Source organism: Podarcis bocagei, assembly GCF_964188305.1.
Source record: "Podarcis bocagei genome assembly, chromosome: 5".
NCBI classification, from domain to species: Eukaryota; Metazoa; Chordata; class Lepidosauria; order Squamata; family Lacertidae; genus Podarcis; species Podarcis bocagei.
In genome coordinates, this window is record NC_138129.1 from 78859835 (window position 1) to 78879684 (window position 19850).

The 19850-nt window shown below is 39.5% G+C and overlaps 2 protein-coding genes across 5 annotated transcripts in view; both read left to right on the forward strand.

Annotated features, from left to right (window-relative positions):
• ARHGAP29 (Rho GTPase activating protein 29) overlaps positions 1-14273 on the forward strand; it is a 115195-nt gene extending 100922 nt beyond the window's left edge. For 3 of the 4 annotated variants that reach the window (XM_081193953.1, XM_081193952.1, XM_081193955.1), the window contains 12 exons: positions 109-299; positions 2064-2227; positions 2594-2722; positions 4688-4786; positions 5701-5864; positions 6623-6811; positions 6908-7045; positions 8532-8764; positions 9062-9374; positions 9468-9576; positions 9805-9915; positions 12252-14273. In XM_081193953.1, coding sequence (XP_081050079.1) covers positions 109-299; positions 2064-2227; positions 2594-2722; positions 4688-4786; positions 5701-5864; positions 6623-6811; positions 6908-7045; positions 8532-8764; positions 9062-9374; positions 9468-9576; positions 9805-9915; positions 12252-13141 — 2730 coding nt within the window. In that variant the 3' untranslated portion in view covers positions 13142-14273. The remainder of the gene's footprint in view (positions 1-108; positions 300-2063; positions 2228-2593; positions 2723-4687; positions 4787-5700; positions 5865-6622; positions 6812-6907; positions 7046-8531; positions 8765-9061; positions 9375-9467; positions 9577-9804; positions 9916-12251) is intronic. The other variant, XM_081193954.1, reaches the window with a different exon arrangement.
• Positions 14274-17912: 3639 nt separating this feature from the next.
• ABCA4 (ATP binding cassette subfamily A member 4) overlaps positions 17913-19850 on the forward strand; it is a 97227-nt gene continuing 95289 nt past the window's right edge. The window contains exon 1 of the mRNA XM_081194921.1: positions 17913-18312. The gene's annotated coding sequence lies outside the window, so the exon portion shown is untranslated. The remainder of the gene's footprint in view (positions 18313-19850) is intronic.

Sequence of the window (19850 nt, forward strand, 5' to 3'; positions counted from 1 at the left end):
AAAAATCATTTGTGAACTATTTTTGTAAGTTTTAAGAGATGCGGGGAATATTTCAAACCTTTGTTTCTTGAAATAACTCTATTTCAAATATCTTTTTGTTCCACCCAGGCAACAGTTAACCTGTTCCAGATGCAGCATGCCCAGGTTGTGTCTCTACCAGTTAACTGTCAGTCCCTCTGTGAGAGTGCCAAGCTTTATGACCCAGGACAGAAGTTCTCAGAATTTGTGAAGAATTTGCCAAAAGATGATGTTCCCATTGAATCGGGTTCCTTTGAAACTCAGAGCTCCCAGGTTGGAGGGTGAGAGCTCAGATACCATCTTCGCTTACTTGGCAGTAAATGTGAACAAAATGCTAGAGGAATGTAGATAGAAAATAAAAGAGAGAAAGAACTTGTTACTTTAATAAGTCAGGCATTGTTGAAAAATGAATGGAAATGGGTCCTAAAAGACAGGTGACTTTTCATAGTGTAGAGCAGAGTTTAGTATTTGTTGTTGTTTTTTGCTGAGGATTTTTTTTCCATTTAGCCAAAAAAAGAAAGATATGGAGAAGGTACCTCAGCTTGCACAAGTTCTTGGCTCTCACTTAAGTTCGTTGTCCAGCCATTTGCAGAGGCAACATTTGCGGCAACAGTTGATGCTTATCACTATGTCTATTCTTGTTGCTGAGCATGAGAATTTGGGACAAGTGGGACTTGCAACAAAACACACTGCAGCATGAAGAATTCCTGGTCAGGATACTGCATTCTGTTACATCCTCTCTCCCCATTTTCCAGTCGTCGTCCTCCCACCAGAAAGTCAGCATTCTGTGGCTGTTGAAGATGCTCAGTCCTCATTGAGATGTTTTGGTGGTTCACCCCTAAGGGCTACTTTGTCTTAAAAAATATTGTACATTAAACCTTGGGGTTTCCAGAAGTCTGCTGATAACCTCCTCTTTTGAGCATGGGTGGTGCCATTTAGATTACATAAGCAACGTTCCCTGTCTGAGTATTGGAAATAAGGGGGTAGAATGATGGAAGCAGTATTTGAAGTTAGGCCTGTGGGCTCTTATACTGTTTAACCTCTGCAAGACATTCATAAAAAGCCTGGAAATGTTTTATTTATAAAAACTTTTTTTGGCAACATTTAATATCAGTATTAAGTCAGGTTTGGAACTTGATTAAATACTCATTTTATGTTTTCCGTTTCAAAAAATCTGAATATAAGAAAATGTAACTCTTTCAAAAGTTCTTAACGTAAAGCTTGAGGTTATAATAGCCAAGAAATTCAAAGTTAGTTTTGGGATACTTGTCTGTAGACTTCCTGCCTGTCATTAATTTGTCTTAAATCTATGCTCCAGCATTTCCAGAGATAAAAGGGAATTTCACATGCACTTCAACTAAGTCATCCAAAGAGAGCACCTATTTTAGTCTTTTGTTTTGAGCTCTCTCGTGATAAATTACTATTATGATAGATACCTAAGTTGTTAAGGCTATTACTTAGGGAAACATGGGCAGCTTCTGTTGTGCTGGGAGGAGAAAAGCTGATTAAGCATAGACTTCCTGCTGCTGAACATGACTAATAAGCTCTTTCTGCATTTGGATGTTGTGGATTTTTTTTTTTATTATCTAAAATTAGGGTGCAAATATAAGAAGGCAGTGGAAGTTGCATTTGACAACTTAATTACAAAAGTCCCGTGCAGAATTGGTATGCCTTACACCTCAATTGCAAATTGAATCAATCAACTCTGCTGATGGATAAATGCTGTAAGCACCAAAAGCTTACATTTGAAAATAAAATACTGGATGAAACAAATTTCATCCTACCACAGAGAGTCCCACAACTAACTAATAAATATTATATGCCCTTGTTCTTTGTTCAAACACATACACTCATTTCATTTCAAAACAAGGCAAAAAAGCACAAAATCCAACTCAGGACATTCTCTAGTTGGACTAACCTGTCCCCTCCATCTACTATCTACTGTCCTGTGGGAACAATTCAGGAGATGGGGGCAGGCAAAGAGCCTTGGAGCCTGCTAGGGGGTGGATATTTCCAAAAATAAAAATGTGTTTTCCTCTCCCCAGGGTTTTCAGTAAACGATCAAACAATGCCCATGCATCACAAGGAAATTTATCCCAGTGCTCAGGAGATTTTCCCGCTCAGTTACTAGAAGACATCACAAGTCCAAGCTGTCATCGATCTCAAAAGATTGGAGAAAAAAGATCATCAAGCACCACAGATGTCTCTGGTAATATTTTAGTAGGTTTCTAAATCTTCATGGTAAAGTAGTCTTCCTTTAAAGGTCACTACAGTAACCCATTGCCAGTACTCAGATGGTTATTGTAATAAACAAAAGATCATAATTAAATTAAAACTTTTTAGGTTATTGGGGTTTTGCTTTCTGTTTTGTTTTATTTTTCACTGATTTTTTATTTTAACAGTACTTAATTTGGCAAATAAAATATGACCAGAAGCTGAATAAGTTTGTTCTGCTTCCAGCACAAACCAAGCAGCAAATGTAGAAAATTGTTGAAATGCTTGTAATTTAATAGTACAAGGTTGGCTTTAATATTTTATTTTACCATTTGAGTTCATTCTTTTTCTTTTCTTACAGCTGTGCGTGGCCCCCCACCATTCAGATCCTGGTCAGTTGGTAATCAGAGTGGAGGAATGTGCAGTGATTCTGAAAGTGCAGGAGGAAGCAGTGAATCACGGTCTGTAGACTCTCCATCTGCAAGCCCAGGTACAGAGAATATTAATTTTCAAACACTAATAAATAGTATCTATTGGATGAAATTTCCAGTTTCAGCGGCAGTGGGCAGGGGAAGGCATAACTGCAGTGGACTGACAGACTACCATCTGGGGCAGAGGCTAGATGTTTGGCCCCTGTCCTCCATTTTAGTTGCCCCACTCTCTGATCTAGTAGTGCTGTTGTTGAAGGCCAGGCCAGTTCATGCTGATCATGTGTAGCCATAGTGCATAACCAAAACTGGGATGGGTAAGCTGGTTGGCCCTGACCTGACTTAGCTGTGCCTTTGTTGGTAGTCAGTACAGCACCAGGCTTGACTGTGGGGGTCAAGTGGTGGCGTTGCTATTATCCATAGAAGCACCATCTCTTTTCCTATCTTGGGATGGACTTAGAGAGTCTGCATTGGTTTGGGGTCAGAGAAATGGACTGGGGGTGCTTCTGATTTATTAATTACCCTGTTACCCAGCAGCATCTCTGAGTTGGCTGTGATGGTCTCTGGTGTGGCGTTGGAGGACCCAAGGACAATAGACTTGGGTGACATCAATATCCACAGAGACTGCAGTTGGGCCAGCTTGGGACTTCATGGTCTTGGTGACAGCCATGGGGCTGTGTCAACTGGTCATCAGTCCAGCACATTATGCAGGGCACACCCTTGAAGTTGTTTTTACCTCCAAGTGATATAAGGGATGGACCAAAGATTGGGTGGTATGTGTGTGTGTGTGTGTGTGCAACCTTGTCATAGTTGAACCATTATCTGGTAAAGTTCCAACTAGTGGTGACAGTTTCCCTCCCTGTAAGGGTGGTGGGCTCGTTCGGATGGCCCACCCTCAGAGGCTGATGTAACCTGAGGAGTTCCTGAATGCTCTGGAGGAATCTTTGGTATTCTGGGGAGCTTTGGGCTATGGAAAATCATGTGAAGACTAGAGTGCAAGTGGGGCAAGTCTCATTCTGAATCCAACTGAACACTGGCTAGTGCTCATAATCATGCCTACTATGTGGCAATGCAGATTGCGAAGAATACTAATTTTGTAGCTTGCGTTACCTCCTCTAGTAGCTGGTTGACAGTTTTATTGTGAACCGTCTGAAAGTTACTGACTCCCATTGTGGGTCTGCTGTGACCAACTGACTACACCCTTTGAGGATAAAGTCACATGACTTTCAAGTGAACTTGACTCTTCACTTGTTGCAATTCCGGATGAAGTACCCAATGCCAAGATCAGTGATATGTTGTGGGATCAGTTTTAGCTTATGCAGGCAGCTGATGTGGACAAGGTGTTGATGTTCACACACCCAACCACATGCCCTCTTGACCCCGTCCCACCTGGCTTATTAAATATAGGAGATGGAGTTGCAGGAGGTCATACTTTCTGCCTTGAATGAGTTGCGGATTTGGCCTCTCCTATAGAAACCAGCCCTGGACCTCTTGGACTAGAATAACCACCAACCAGCTGCAAATACCCCCTTTGGGAATGGGGAATAGTAGAGAGAGTTGTGGTAGGGTATCACCTAGCATTCTTGGATGACAGATAGTTTAGATTTGTTTCAATCTGGGTTCAGACCTGGTCATAGGACTGAATTTCCCTAACAGATGACCTTACAGAGAGCTGGACAAGGAGAGTTTGCCATTTCTCTTGCTTCTTGATCTTTCTGTGGCTTTTGATACCACTTACCATAGGAATAGGGAGCACTGTGATAGCACAGAGTAGCACTGAGATAGTGGGATTTTTTAGCCCCCTGGCGTTTATGGCCTAGTAAAATTATAATAATCTTTTGAATGCCTTTATATACTTGTTTTTAACTGCTTTTGTAAAGAATTTCAATGTTTTATTTCATATATTTTGTAAACTACTTAGAGGTTTTCTGACATTCAAGCAGTATATAATTTTAAAATAAATAAATAGATAGAATTAAATAGGCAGCTTCTTTTAAAGTCTGAAAAAAGCCTTGCCTCTTTCATAGGGGACTTTAAAAGAAGGCTTCCCCGGACACCATCTACTGGTACCATGTCATCTGCGGATGATCTCGATGAAAGAGAACCACCTTCACCTTCAGACTCTGGTAATGTATCCTCATAATTGAATTAATAATTTGCTGCAAGTAGGCTTCATGGTATTAATCATATTTGGATGCCCTTCCTTGAGTTTTGTTAGACGAGAGTAGGGAACCAGAGATAATTGGAATGTTTGCCTCGTCGGATCAAAGAAGTAGATTAGCGAATCCTCTCAGCTTAACATACACTAAGAACTGGAACTCTTTTCTCCAGTTTAGAAAAAATTAGGCTTAACTGCTTAGTTATAATGCCAATGTTTCTGCTAAATGCCTGCTTGATAGCAGAGTGGAAAATAGTAAGCAGCTTCTCTTCTGGCTTGCATGATGCATTGGCAGGAAACTTCAAAGCCCACCATATGTTTGAGCTTGTAGAAATGCATGGCTGGACAAAGGTTATTTTCCCCCCCAAAACAGAAGTACAAGATTGGGAGCTATTCCATATAATTATTAAATGATTCAAATTGTTCCTCAGCCCTTCTAAGGCTGCAATCTTCTACATGCATGCTCAGGATTATGGTCTCATGTTAAGGCCTCATTTCAGAGTATCTGAGTGGAAACATGCAAATATATTAGGAGGTAGAAAAGTGTGAGTGTGTATGTGTGTGTACCCACACAAAGATGTCTTTTTTATTTCCCTTGGTACATTTTTTAAAATATACAATTCAGAGCTAGTCCTGTACAGTCAACGACCATTTCACTGCTGTCACTGCTTGCAAAGGAGTGACAGATGGGAGGCCCCACTCACCTGTCAAAATGGCCCACAGGCAAGCCATTACAGTATTGTATATTCTTACAGTAGTGACCCCTGGGTGTCGTTTTATGTAACCAATAAACATATTGCAGTGTATAAAGAACTTGTTTTTCTATTATGCCATTCCCCCCCCAGTACATTAAAGAGCTAATAACAGAATTTGTGTTCTAAGGTTTGAATGATCTAGCATCTGAAATGACCAGTTCACCTGGACCTTTTCGAAACACGATTCTATCTAAGGCAGCACAAACCCACAAACTGCGGAAGCTGAGAGCTCCATCTAAATGCAGAGAATGTGATAGTCTGGTGGTATTTCATGGAGCAGAGTGTGAAGAGGTAAGAAATTCAAGCATTGTTTGGCTTCCTTGGGGGAGGCTTTGTTGCTGCAGTCAGATCATGTGAAAATTTTGCTCTCTGTAGGTTAAAGGGCTTCTTTCACTATGAGGTGCTCTAGAGATGTGAGGTAACTGATTTGAAGCAACCAGTGCTGGTGTCAGGGCATTTTGCGCCTTAGATGAACTCCCAAGTTGCTGCTCCCCTCTTCACTCATGACCAATTGAATGGCTCAAAGCCCACCCCACCCCCCAAAAAAACCTCTGCTAGGTTATCCAGGCTTCAACCTGGAGCTCATTGAGACTAAGACCCAAAGTACATGTTAAATGGGAAGTCCATTATAGGTTCTTGTGATTTTTAAAAAATGCAGCTTTGGGGGTTGCCAAGTGGATTGAAGTAGTGACATGTTTTCCTGTGTAGAGATAAGCACTATGTGGGGGAAAAATGTCAAGTGCAACACAAATGCCTGTTAAGTTTATACATAAGTCAACTGGAAACTTGTTCACCATTTGGCCCTTGCCCATCTTGGCTGATTAAAGCTGCATGAGCAAAACTGAGCCCTCTCCTTATTGTCGTGATTAACGAAGCTTTGGCAGAGAGGTCAATGCTTGTATTTTGGATCTGCCCCTTTTAAGAGCCTATTGGACTCAGCCGATCTAAAAATTATCTGCCCTTTTAAGTTTTAGGACAAGATGCTGTTGCTCTGCTATCATTTTGAACTGGGTTTGAAAGGACCTTTATTTCTGTTACATTTCCTCTAGTGTTCACTTGCCTGTCACAAGAAGTGCTTGGAGACTTTAGCTATTCAGTGTGGACACAAGAAACTCCATGGAAGACTTCATCTATTTGGAGTTGAGTTTACGCAAGCTGCTAAAAATTCCCCAGATGGCATCCCCTTCATCATAAAAAAGTGCACCTCTGAAATTGAAAGCCGAGCCCTAAATGTAAAGGTAAATATTTAGTGAATAGATGAATCAACACCCTTATCTTTAATTTAGCTCACCTTTTGGTTTTGCAAGTACTTACAACTTTTCCTTATATAAAAGGGTATATATCGTGTGAATGGAGCCAAATCAAGAGTTGAAAAGCTTTGTCAAGCTTTTGAAAATGGAAAGGACTTGGTGGAATTATCTGAACTCTATGCACATGACATAAGTAATGTTCTTAAATTATATCTTCGCCAGGTAAATATGCATAATTCTCTTGTTTCATCTGACTAGCAAATTAAGTATAAATGGGAGGCTTTCTGTTTTTTAGTCTTTCATATGTCTGAATTTTGAAACACTTGGTGGGAGGATTCATCTTTGAAGCTGCTGCTTACTTGTTACTTACACCCAGTGGATAGGGAAAAGGGGCAAGTAATACTCCTAAAATGGTTAAACTTTTTTGTCTCTGAGCCAATGAAATTGCTCCCTACTAGCTTATGGGGAGACATAGTGCTGGGTCCTAATTCCGACGTATTAACCATATAAATGTTAGATTTTTAATACTTTGTATTAATGCTAGGTTGCAAATTAGCTTCAGTTTTTTAAAAAAACTAAACTGTATTTTTGTAGCTTCTTTTTAAGTAAAACCTGAAAGTTCCACTTATGGTGTCAGGTGCTGCACAGCATAGCAGGAGTGTACTTTAACCATTTATTTTAATGGGAGACTTCCAGAACTCCCACCTAGAAGCAGAATACAAATAATATTTGAAAACAAAATAAATGAGAACCTTGAATGCCAGAATAAATGTGGATACTTCCTCTTTTTCCTGTATTACTAAAAATATAGTGGAAATTTGTTGAGGTCTGCTTGCGAAGCTGATTTTTGTGTGACTTGATCCTAGACATCTGTTGGAAACTTGTAATTAAGATATTTTGGGCCACTATGAGAAAACACTTGTCTTAAATTGCATTTGTTGTGCCACTAAAGCCAACATCACTAAAATCAGGCAACAAATTTGACTGGCTGTGGATTTTGGGGAGATTATTTAACAAGCTGAGATGTTGAAGCAGGTTGATTCCGCCACCCAAGAAGCATTCTAATCCTTCAGAAAATGTTCCTTGAGAAGCAAGTTGTAATAGGCTGAAAGCACTTGCCTTTTTGCCAGTGAAGCTGTTTTGACATTTTGCATGGGCCACAGGCGATACCTAACTTTGCTGAAGGTCAAGTGAGAATGCTGTTTGCCCATACTCAATATGAAAAGGGTATTTTATATTCTTGAATCAGTTACAAGGGTTTGGTTTGATGGGGTAGTTTAAATTTAGCAGCAAGTGTACTGAAAAAGACTGTTTTCTCTCTGTTCTCTATACCCTATCTGTGGGTGTCTGGTAGGTATACAGAAGAGGAGACTTGCCAGTCTCTTTGATGTTGTAAAAGGACAGACTAGTGTCACTACCTCTGGGACTCTGGTTGCTGTATTCCTCTTTTTAAAATATATACTATTAGTGAACAATTAAAAAAACTAACATTTCTGTTAATTTGGATTTCTTACTTTATCAATAAATACCACCTCATTTGCTTTCAGTATCTTACTTACGCAGAGGCTAAGTGACATCAGTATAACTAAAGCTCAGAAGCCTCTCAAAAAAGAAAAGGAACTAGACTAGACATCAGGAAGTAATAGGAAGGAAACAGTTGAATTGAGCTAAAATTGAAGTCTGAAATTTCTGATGTTCTTTCCCTCAGCTCCCTGAACCTTTGATTTTGTTTCGGCTTTATAATGAATTCATTGGCCTTGCAAAGGAGAGCCAAAGTATTAATGAAGAACTGGATATGAAACGGATGAGCCCCAGGTCCAAAAAAAGACAGTCAGTGTGTATTGAACTGAATAGGATCATTCTGAAAATCAAAGATCTACTGAAACAGCTGCCTGCACCAAACTATAACACACTCCAGTTTCTTTTAGGTCATCTGTACAGGTAAGGGAACTTCAATTCAGCCTGTACATATACATTCAGAAATATGCCTTTAGATTTTTGTTGTGTTCCTAGCTGGTGGTGTGAACATATTAATATTAATGAGGCTTAATATTTCCTTCTCTCTTTTTCAACTTGTCAACACTAATTGGATGATGATAGTGATGATGATGATGATGATGATAATTAATAGTGAAATTAATGTGGAGATTTGAGTAGTGTTGGTTTTGTAGTGAATGTACCATGTTGGGTTCGTAGCAATGTTCAAAAAGCCTCTCTGTATTTTGTTCTTTTATGCAGGGTTACTGAGCAATCCGATGAAAATAAAATGTCTGCCAGCAACCTTGGTATTATATTTGGCCCAACTCTGATCAGGCCACGTCAGACAGATGCTACCCTTTCTCTCTCTTCACTTGTGGACTATCCATATCAGGCCCGGGTAGTTGAGCTCCTCATTACATATTATGAGAAGATCTTTGATATTTCGCCGCAGCCTTTATCACCTGCACCTCGGTTAGAAGACAGTGCTGCTTGCGCTAAAAGTATTTTAACAGCTGAAGATAGAGATCCATATCAGCAACGAAAAACGTCGCCCTGTGTTGCTGTGAAAGAAGTGAGTGTCTGCTGTGAAACAATAACTTTCATTTACTACATTGAACTTGTGCTAGTGTATTCAGCCAATTTTTAATATTGCTGTTATTGACAGAGCATCCAGTTGGTCCAAAATGAGAGGAAGGATTCAGAGGCTAGTATATCATTTGAAGAACCAGATGGCAGCAAAGACACCCACCAGAATTCTGATGCATTAGTGACAGGTTAGTGTTTTGCATTTCTACAGTACAATAGAAGGATAGAAAAATGAAGCAGAACTTTTATTCACGTGTTCACTGCATGTCATTCTTCATTAAAGGGACAAGTATTGACATTTGTTATGGAATCCATAGAGCAGATTGAAAATGCATCGGGCTTATAGTCACTATCAAACTAGGCTTTCCTGTTGAGATTTAACTGCTTATGTTGCTGGCTGTGTTCCTATTTCCTAGAATGGAACTCCAAACTTGGACCTAAACAGAGTCTTGGCAGAAGGAATTCTCCTTCAGAACCCTCTCCTGTCTCAGTTTTAGAAAACCACATTGCACCAGCAAAAGAGCCAGGTCAGTTTCCTGAATTGCAAGTATTCATACAGCTATCTTGCTATCCTTCAGGTTCCTGTATGTTCAGGTACAAAATAAACCTTTCATTATTACGACTTCTGTTGGTGCAATGAAAAGAAGCCAATTCTTAGTTGACAGCTTACTGTCTCAGCACATCACGTGTGTTTAAAAAGCACATTGTTATGAAGCCTTTCCAAAGGGTGGTTATGCTGCTTTTGAGTTATTGGCCATGTTTGGACAGTCAGGTCTCAGTTCAATAAGTGGAGATGTGAACGAGCTTCATCTGTCTACATTCAGCTGTTTTACTCAACCCTTTACAAGAAAAGGGAAACAAGACAGGAAACTGCTGTTAGCCATAGCTTCCCATTACATCCTAACAGCAAGCAAGCCTGAAAATGAAGCCATGGGTTAAAGTTGGCTTCCATATCCTGATTCGTTTAGACAACATTAATCATAATTGACAGTTCAAACATAACAGGAAACTGTTTTTCAGTGAAAAAATGCCTTGAGTTCCCTCAAGTAACAGAAACCTAAAGCTAATTTGCTTTGTTTAAGTAGATAAAATGTATGTAATTAAGAACTGTGCAACACAAAGGCATATATAGGCCTATGAATAAGAGCATGGGTAGGCAAACTAAGGCCTGAGGGCCAGATGTGGTTCAATTGCTTTCTAAATCCGGCCTGCGGATGGTCCGGGAATCTGAGTAGAATGTGCCCTTTTATTTAAAATGCATCTCTGGGTTATTTGTGGGGACTGCCTGGTGTTTTTATATGAGTAGAATGTGTACTTTTATTTAAAACACATCTCTGGGTTATTTGTGGGGCATAGGAATTCGTTCATATTTTTTTCCAAAATATAGTCTTTCCGTCCCCCCAAGGTCTGAGGGACAGTGGACCGGCCCCCTGCTGAAAAAGTTTGCTAATCCCTGAATAAGAGTATAGTAAGAAGTATAGTAAGAGACCTGTTGGTTCAGACCAAAGACCCATCTAATCTAGCATTCGTTTCTCAAAGTGGTTGACCAGATGTTGATGGGAAGCCTGCAAGCAGGCCATGGGTGCAATAGCACTCCTCCTCCTTGTGAATCCCAGCAACTGGTGTTCATAAGCATACCGCAAATTGTATTTAGAAACACACTGGAGGTCGCGGTTAGCTATGACATACATGCCTAGTAGCCATTATCAGCCTTATTCCTCCCCCCCATGAATTTGTCTAAAGCCCTTTTTGAAACAATTCAAGTTCGTAGCCTACTTGTGGTAGGAAATTCCATTGTTTAAGTATGCACTGTGTGAAGAAGTACTTCCTTTTTTGTCTCATTAATCTTCTAACATTCAGCTTCATTGGATGTCCCTGGGTTCTAATATCGGGAGAGAACAAGGAAAACTCCCCACCCACTTCATAACTTTACATAAATAGACGTTTATCAAATACTAATTTTCTTGCATTATAGTAATGATACCCCTAATGTAAATAATCTTGTGAGTGAGGGATAACAACCATTTTTTCACTCTGTGTTTGAAAGAGAATAATATGGAGAGAGATAAAAATCCAAAGCAGCTGTTTAAAGCAGTATGTTTATACTTGCTGGCCCGATATATTTGTCTTGTATTAGCTTTTTCCTGAGGTCTGTAAAAAGGCTTCCTTCCTTCCTTTCCCAGAAGAGACATTTGATTCCTCCCAGGCTGATTTATCCTAACTATTGGGTTGTTCTTGTGAAAAAGTTAATAAGAAATAGGACTAATATTTCTTTTTGATTCATATCCAGAACTCTTTAAATGGAAGCTTCCTCCATGGCTTATATAGTACTATAATCCTAAACTGTAGGTATGGATACAGGTACAAATCTGGGTGATTGGGTACTGCAGTCTTTGATGCAAACTGTTCTACTTAAACTGACTATGCAAGTCCTTAGTCTGCCTTATGGAGTAATAACAGCCAGCAGAAAGATAAAAAGTCTCTTTGTGGCCTGCAGGTGTCAAATCCTTTGAAACAGTATGGCACTTTTTATTTTATTTATAAAAATATTTAAATACCGCTGTATCATAAAAATATATAACAGCCATTTGCAACAATATTGAAATATAAAATCAAACAATAAAATCACAAAAAGTTAAAAACAAAAAGAAATTAAAAGCAAACTTTTAAAATAGCCTGGAATTAATATGGTCTTGAATATAATGGCAATATTGGTGTTCTCTGCTTATTCTCTGAGAGGTGTGATCTTCTAAAATATACTTAGTTGCATTTAGAGACCAGTTTGATTTCTGGCTAATGTTATTCAAAGTTAATGCTTTCTCTTGGCAAACTGACAGTCAAAATAAATGTTTTTCTTCCTTAGGCAATGCTGTGGCTGCAGTTTCAGATCCAGATAATGAGCAATCTCACCCTCAAGTTGAAGATGGTGTTAAAGCCAGTCACCTTTTAAGACCGAATCGTCAAATAACCAAAGTTCAGTTACGCACTCATAGGACAAAGCCAGTTGTTCGTCCTGTGAGTTTACCTCTAGGTCAAATGCTTCCTCCCTGTGTTTTGAATGAGAGAAACTCACGAAATGCAGGTCTAAGTACAGAAAATATTGGCAGAAGTCCTGTAATTGAAGAAGTTTCCGAGACGCAGCCACTTCCAGCTGTAAATGCCGGCTGTAGGCTTTCTTGCTTTGACCCACAGACTCTGAAAAAAACTTGGGACAAGCAATATAAGCAGTATGATATGACTGCAAGGACAGCAATGATTGTGACTAACATACCCCAGGAGAACCGAACACATGACACTGTAAACTCAAGTGCCTTAACTACACATAGCAACCTTGCTAGCAACTCAGTAAATGCCATACTTCCCAATAAGCCATATACGGTACCTGTCAGGGCTGCAAGGGCAACAGCAGAAGGGCATTCCTCAGACTCTAATACGCTTGCTGCTTTCAGAACACCGAGAACTTTGCAACCACCACCAGGGACATTCTATAAGCCACCACCCATCAGTAAGGCCAAACAGAGCGATGAGAGTTTGGCACTCAAACCATGTGCAGCAGTCGTCAGAGATGAGACTCCACAGCTAGTTGTGAACCCTGGGCTTGTCCAAGGCTCCTTGGGCTCCTCTGGCCAACATGCAAAGCAACAAAAACCCACTTCTGAAGCTCTTTCCCCTACAGACTTGAAGCCCACCTACCAGAGATTAAGGCCAAAAAGGATGCAAGAACTAGAACACAGGGAAGCTCACTTTGTATAGGGTAACAACTGCTATACAACCTTTCAATGGGGAACTTATTTTATTTTATTTTTGGTAGAGGATTTCATCTTCGTGCCATACATTGGAATTATTTTTATATATGCCTGTATAGACTTTTAAAAATATGGGATGTGTTTAAAAAAGAAAAGAAAAAAGCTGTGAAAAACCATGAAGTTATTTTTTTCATTCATTAGATTTTTCTCTGAGAGTATTTAAATGCATTCCAAATATAGAAAAAGTTAATAAGGAGGCACATTCAAAAGCCCTATAATCAAATTTCATGTGTGGAATTGTATTATTGCTTGTGAAAGGCAATTTATTATGCATGGGTGCAGCAATGAAAGTGGCCACTTTCTCAGAGTAAATGATTTGTCAAGACTGCAGGGTATATGAAATACAGCTACTTTAATTTAAGAATAAACCAAAGCTTGAAGCAGTGCTCTAAGTGTCTGTAACCAGTTCCCTCCCCCTGACTCTGTGCAATGAAATGCGCCTGAATAGATTATGTACTGGCCAGCATGGCCTTTATATATTGTGTGTGAATATACATATATAGTTTTATATACCAATTGATTTTTTTTTTTTTTTACTATCTATGTTGTTGCTTAAAAGTTGTTTGTACAGGAAAGATGCATTATTAAGCTTTACTATAAAGATATTTAAAAAGTGTTCTCATCCAGTTACCAAGTGGTTTAAATGCACAAAACCTAGCTGGCTTATTGCCTTTCAGTTGAAAATAATGTGGAAGTTCCGTGTTACTAATAAGCTATCATTTCCCCTTACAGTAGGAAGCTCCTTTTATTGCTTGGTATAGATGAAGAATATAGGTCTGAGATTTAGTAAAATAGATAAAAATAACCAAAAAGCCAGCATTTAGTAAGTGCATTGAATGGTTTTTCACTCTGTATTAAATTGTTTTTATATGTACACTGTTGCTTAAAAAAATATACATTAACATGTTAATGTTTCACTGACTCCATGTATTCTATTATGCTTCATCTTACTGTATATAGAGCCATTTACATGTTAATATAATATACCATGTATCAATATATACACTCAAGTTTCTTTAAAGTTATTCTGTACAGATGGGTTTGTATTTCTGTTGCACATTAAAATGTTGGTAATGTTATGAGTAAATCTTAAAAGACAACAGTAAATGGTGGGGGTTACTTTCTTTTAACAAATCTGCTTTTAGACAGATATTTCAAAATGAAAAGGGGTGGATGTCAGTATTAAATTAATGGTGTATAAAACCTTTATTTCAGGGGTGGGGAACCCCCAACCCATAAGCTGGAGAGCTCAGCAAGATTTTATCCAGCCTCTGGAGGCCCTCCCAACCATCAAGTCTTCAGTACGGCCAGAGGGAGAGCATCATTTATGATGCTGGTAGACATCCTGTCTATGGTGGGCTTTAGGTTTTCCTGACATACTGATGAAAAACAGTATTCTTCTGGAGGAAAGGGGTTATTGATATGATGTAATGGCCTGATTATGCTTGTGGATATTGCTGCAGTAGTTCATTGTAGCATGTATGTTGTTTCCTTCTGTGCTGTTACATTTGTTATAATTTGTTTCTGCATACCTGCATTTAAGAAGTTGGTACTCTCAAGACAGATGTGGCCATACATATTGTCCCGCTTTAGCCCTAAATGGCTTATCACTTCTGAAGTAGGCAAAAGGAAGTGGCCAAGCAGGATGCGGCTTCCATGAGTTATTTTATGGAGTTATTTGTGCTCCCCCATTTGCAAAATAGTTTCAAGGTGGCTTGGAACATAAAAATACAAAACAATAAAAAGCAGGAGATAAAATGCAAATGCTTTCTAAAAGCCAGCTGAAAACAGAAGGACTGCCTGAATGACAAGGTTATTGGGTGGTAATGTCTGAAGTGTCGATAGTTTGGGTGTTGCTGTTGAAAAACTGTTTCTTTGGTAGCCACCTACTACCATTTAGCTACCTATGTGCCACTTTTCACATGGGTTGAAGCTTGTGAATCCTTTACAGATAAATAATCACGCATTTCACCATAGTCTAGCCTAGACTATGTTAAGAATATGCATAACTAGCCAGACCATATTGGTCAAGGAAGGGGTATAGGTGGAACACCAAGGTAAGTTGATGAAATGCATTCTGAACTACTGATACCACCTGAACACATCCAAAATTAATTATAGATGTAAAAGCATTCTCAAGCTGTGCATTTGCAACTTAATTTACCCTGTGGTAATAGCCCTCTCCCAGGAGCTTTTTTAGTAAGAGGGTGGCACCACGGCTTGGCAGGGGAATTGCACTGAATATTTGCCATCTGTTTTCACAAACTAAGATTTAAAAGGCCCTCTGAATATGCAAAACACCTGAAACAGCAGAGAATGTGAATACCATAAGGCACACAGGACCCGATAGAGATTGAGGCAATTCTTTAAGCATCAGTTCAATTGAAGCAATATGACAACCCCTCAATCACGCACATCAAGTCAGCTTTCTGATGCTATTGCATATCTGCAGTAATTCAATCAGATAATGCATGTCAATGTGATTGTCATGAGTTCCTTTATTTGCAAAGCAATATAGATTTCTTCATAAACCATGCCAGTGGTATCTATCCCCAGCCAAAAGGCCTTGTTGAAAATGGAGTATGACTAGTTAAGAAACTACTCCCCACTCCGGGGGGGGGGGGGAATAGTGACTGACTCAAATTTATTTGACCTTTCTCAATTACAGGGTTAGTTCCATGCAACACTGCATTTCCTCAACAAGCAGCTTTGAACAGAAAGCTCAAAGCACTGATTGGACACCAATCACAATCGGGACTGACATTCTGTGACTTGTCAGTTGTTGCAAACTCTTCTGCACTAAGATTAAGTTATTAAAATGTGCATGGTTGGTTAATGTGCAAGATTCATACAAACCAACTGTTAGTTTTAGTGAGTTTGGTGTACTTTCTCACAACTGGAAAACATTACCTTTATTATGACTTGAAATCATCTTGCTGTGCAATGTACTATATAATATCCATATAGTGTGAATGTATGGGCTACACTTTCAGATTGTAGTTACAGCTAAGTTAAACCCTTCAGTGAAATTTATTTCAAAAATACTTTTTCCCATATAAAGATCTGTGTGTAGGGAAAAATATGAACTAACTGCAGGGAACTGAAATAAAGTATGTTGCACCAATGTAAATATCAGCCCTAGACAGGGCTTTTGTGTCAATCAATGGGCTGTGTCACCAAAGAGCCAGCAGTTTTGCCAAAAAAGTTTTTGAAAAACTGAGTACTGTATTCTACAGTGTAACCTTTATTAAGCACAGTAGCTAGAAGAGGAAAACACTGAAACCCTTGGTAAAGGTCAAGGGTAAAGGGACCCCTGACCATTAGGTCCAGTCGCGGATGACTCTGGGGTTGCGGCGCTCATCTTGGTTTATTGGCCGAGGGAACTGGCGTACAGCTTCCGGGTCATGTGGCCAGCATGACTAAGCCGCTTCTGGCGAACCAGAGCAGCGCACAGAAATGCAGTTTACCTTCCCACCGGAGCGGTACCTATTTATCTACTTGCACTTTGACGTGCTTTTGAACTGCTAGGTTGGCAGGAGCCGAGACTGAACAACGGGAGCTCACCCCGTTGCGGGGATTCGAACTGCCGACCTTCTGATCGGCAAGCCCTAGGCTCTTTGGTTTAGACCACAGCACCACCCGCGTCCCAGTTGAAACCCTTAGTACATTCAGAGTAATCTGCCCTGTAACTATATTTAAATCAAAATCACATAAAGTACAGTAACAGAATTTAGACTAAAATTTAAAAGCTTTATTGTAGGAAGCTCATATTGAAGCATGTATTCTCCTAAATATGCACCCATTAGATGGCAAAACACATCTCTCTCCAGCATCTGATGGGAAAAGCAAATTCTAGCAACCAACTGTAAACTTCTTGGTGAATATGCTGGTATAAAATACTGTCTGTGTACATGGTAAGAAGGTAAATAAAGCTTAACAGAAGTAGAGTGACTTTACTAAGCTTCAGGAAAGGTCTGAGATAAGGCTAGAATCCCATTCTCTTGCACCCTTAGTCCAATTTTCCAGCCAGTAAGCTACAGTCTAGCCACATTAATAAGTCAGAAGGAAGTCTGCAAATAATATTAAAGAAAATACATGAAAAGGGGGCCTTGTCCAAAAGGAAGAGCTCTGATTTTCAGTCCAGTCCATTGGGATAAAGGGTCACTGGTGAAGTTTCTGAAACCTGTTGTTTGCCATCTACTTAGTTCTTGAGTTTTCTGCCTTGTTACTGAACATAATATTCCCTTTTGCTTTGCTCAATTTTTTCCATCCCATTTTCCCAACTTTGGTGTGCTCTAGGATTGACTCCCCAGCCTCGGGCTCCTCTTTGCTTGTTTAATGTATTCATATCTCGCATTTTCCTCCAAGGAGCTCAAGGTGCTCCTCATTTAATCCCCACAACAACCCTGTGAGGTAGGTTAGGCTGAGAAGTAAAGGACTGGCAGAAGGTCAAGTCTTAACACTGTTGTAATAGGGTTTCAGGTTCCTTTAGCTCTGCTAAATCTGGACAACTCTCAGCACAGAGATGTTATCATAGTTCGCTTGCCATTTTAACATTGCCATTACGTCAGCTGTGCAGGAACATGTAGAGCTGGCACAACAAGCCACCGCTGTCAGATTTGCATGGTAATTACATTCTATATACTTAACGCTGAACTCACCAAGTGCCTCTGAGATTTTGACGGGGTACTGGCTTCTATAACTTCCTGACCTAATTAGTCATGACAAATGTGTGTGCGTGCTTGGTTTTGGGTTTTTCTTTTCTTTCCCTCCAGGGGTTTAGAGAGCTCCTGAAGCCATAGCCTCAAATAATATTTGTTAAAACACAACATTAGTTTAGATCTACAAATAAATATTATGAGAAGTCCAAACTTTTTCCAACATATGCGCTATGCAGTGTTTGTGTCTAATGCAATGGTGCTTAAACTCTGAAAACAGAGCTGCCCCACATGAAGCTGCGGATTAAAGCAATCTCCTTACAACTGAGCTGTATTATTTTGTAAGTGCTCACTGTTCCTGAGATGCATTCCTCTGCAGTCATGCTGGACTTCCTTTCAAAACCTCTTTCAGTTCTCACAGCAATGCAATGCCTTTGATGGAGATCTCATCACAAATGAGGTAAGCTTGAAGACAGTTTCTTGTCGTATTCCTAATTGGTGCACTCTTGTTTTTTTTAAGACCCCTCATTTCTGTAATACGATGAGTGTCAAAACTGGATGTGTTTGGATTTTAACATATAAGGTACCATAAGCTGCTCTTAAATCTGATAACGAATAAAAATATATTTATAAAATCAAAATTGCAGTATAAAACAAAGCTAAGAGCACTGTAGGCTGTTAAATCAGCCATAATGCAAGTGGTAAACATTCAAAACAAATCTGTACGCTTCATTTTGCTGTGACCAGGAAAAGTCATGTTTATGTATTTATATCTATAGGCCAGCTTTCTGTCTTACCCCTCTGAGTAAGTTGTTAAATAGACAAAACAGCTAACAAGTTTGATCTGAAATACAAAGAATGGATTCTGATCACCTACATATTTATTAGATGCTATTTATGGTGACCTCATCTAACAGCAGCAATTCCTCTATAACAGATTTGGTGAAAGAAATTTTCTTGGTCCTGGGAACGTAATTTGGGCATAGGACTAAAATACCTTAGTGATTGCTCTATCTCATAATTTGACTTTTGTATACGTCCTCCAAAAAAGAGCCTTGCCAACTAGATGGAAATCTCAGAAATCCATAGATGAATGCTTTTCAATACTGTACCAATGTTATTCAATACCAAGAGCACATCCAGAGAGTGCATCCAGTAGGACTTTTCTCTCGCTCTCTTTTCAATCCTTGGAACAATAGATCTACAAACCGTATCACAAACAGCTTTTGGATGGGGCCAGTTGTATAGTTCCCTGGGATGAATCCTAAAAGTGCTGCAGCACTTTTTGTCATATGAGTTCCCCATTGAGAAAGACACAAATCTCTCTAGACTTCAAATGGTCTTCACCTATGATTTATTAATAGCATTTAATGAATTTAATTTAGCATTTGAGTGTACAGCATACCTGAGAAGGTAAGGGTAGTGGCTGCCAAAAGCTGCCCAGTGCATCCTGGACCCAAGTCATGGCGTGAATCCAGGTGGTTTTGGCAACCTTTCCACACTAGTTTCTGAACCTTTAGAATAAAAGATGTTAGTAGTTACAGGTCACCATGTCACTGTGTTACAGTTGTTTGAAAAGTTTCCAATGCCAGTATTCCTTCATCTGAAAAGGATGCATGACGTTGGAAGATGGTCTGTTCTTGCCTCTGGTACTGGAGGAGTTCACCCCATTTTTCCTAAAACCATGTGTAGCCTAGAGCAGTACAGATTACCCTCTGAACCACATTTAGCCTTATATGTCAATCATTTAAAAACGTGTGATAGTTTCCCTATGCCAAAATGGGATGCAGACATGGCTGAATGAAGACATGCCCTCAGGCCCATTTGGCTGGCTAACTACATGTCAGTGATAACATTAACCTAGCAAAATGCTACCCGTAGGTCAAGGTAAGGGAAGTTGTGGGCGTTGTTGGACTGCAACTCCCATCATCTTTGTCCATTGGCCATTCTGGCTGGGACTGATGGGAATTGGAGTCCAACAACATCTGGAGGGCCACA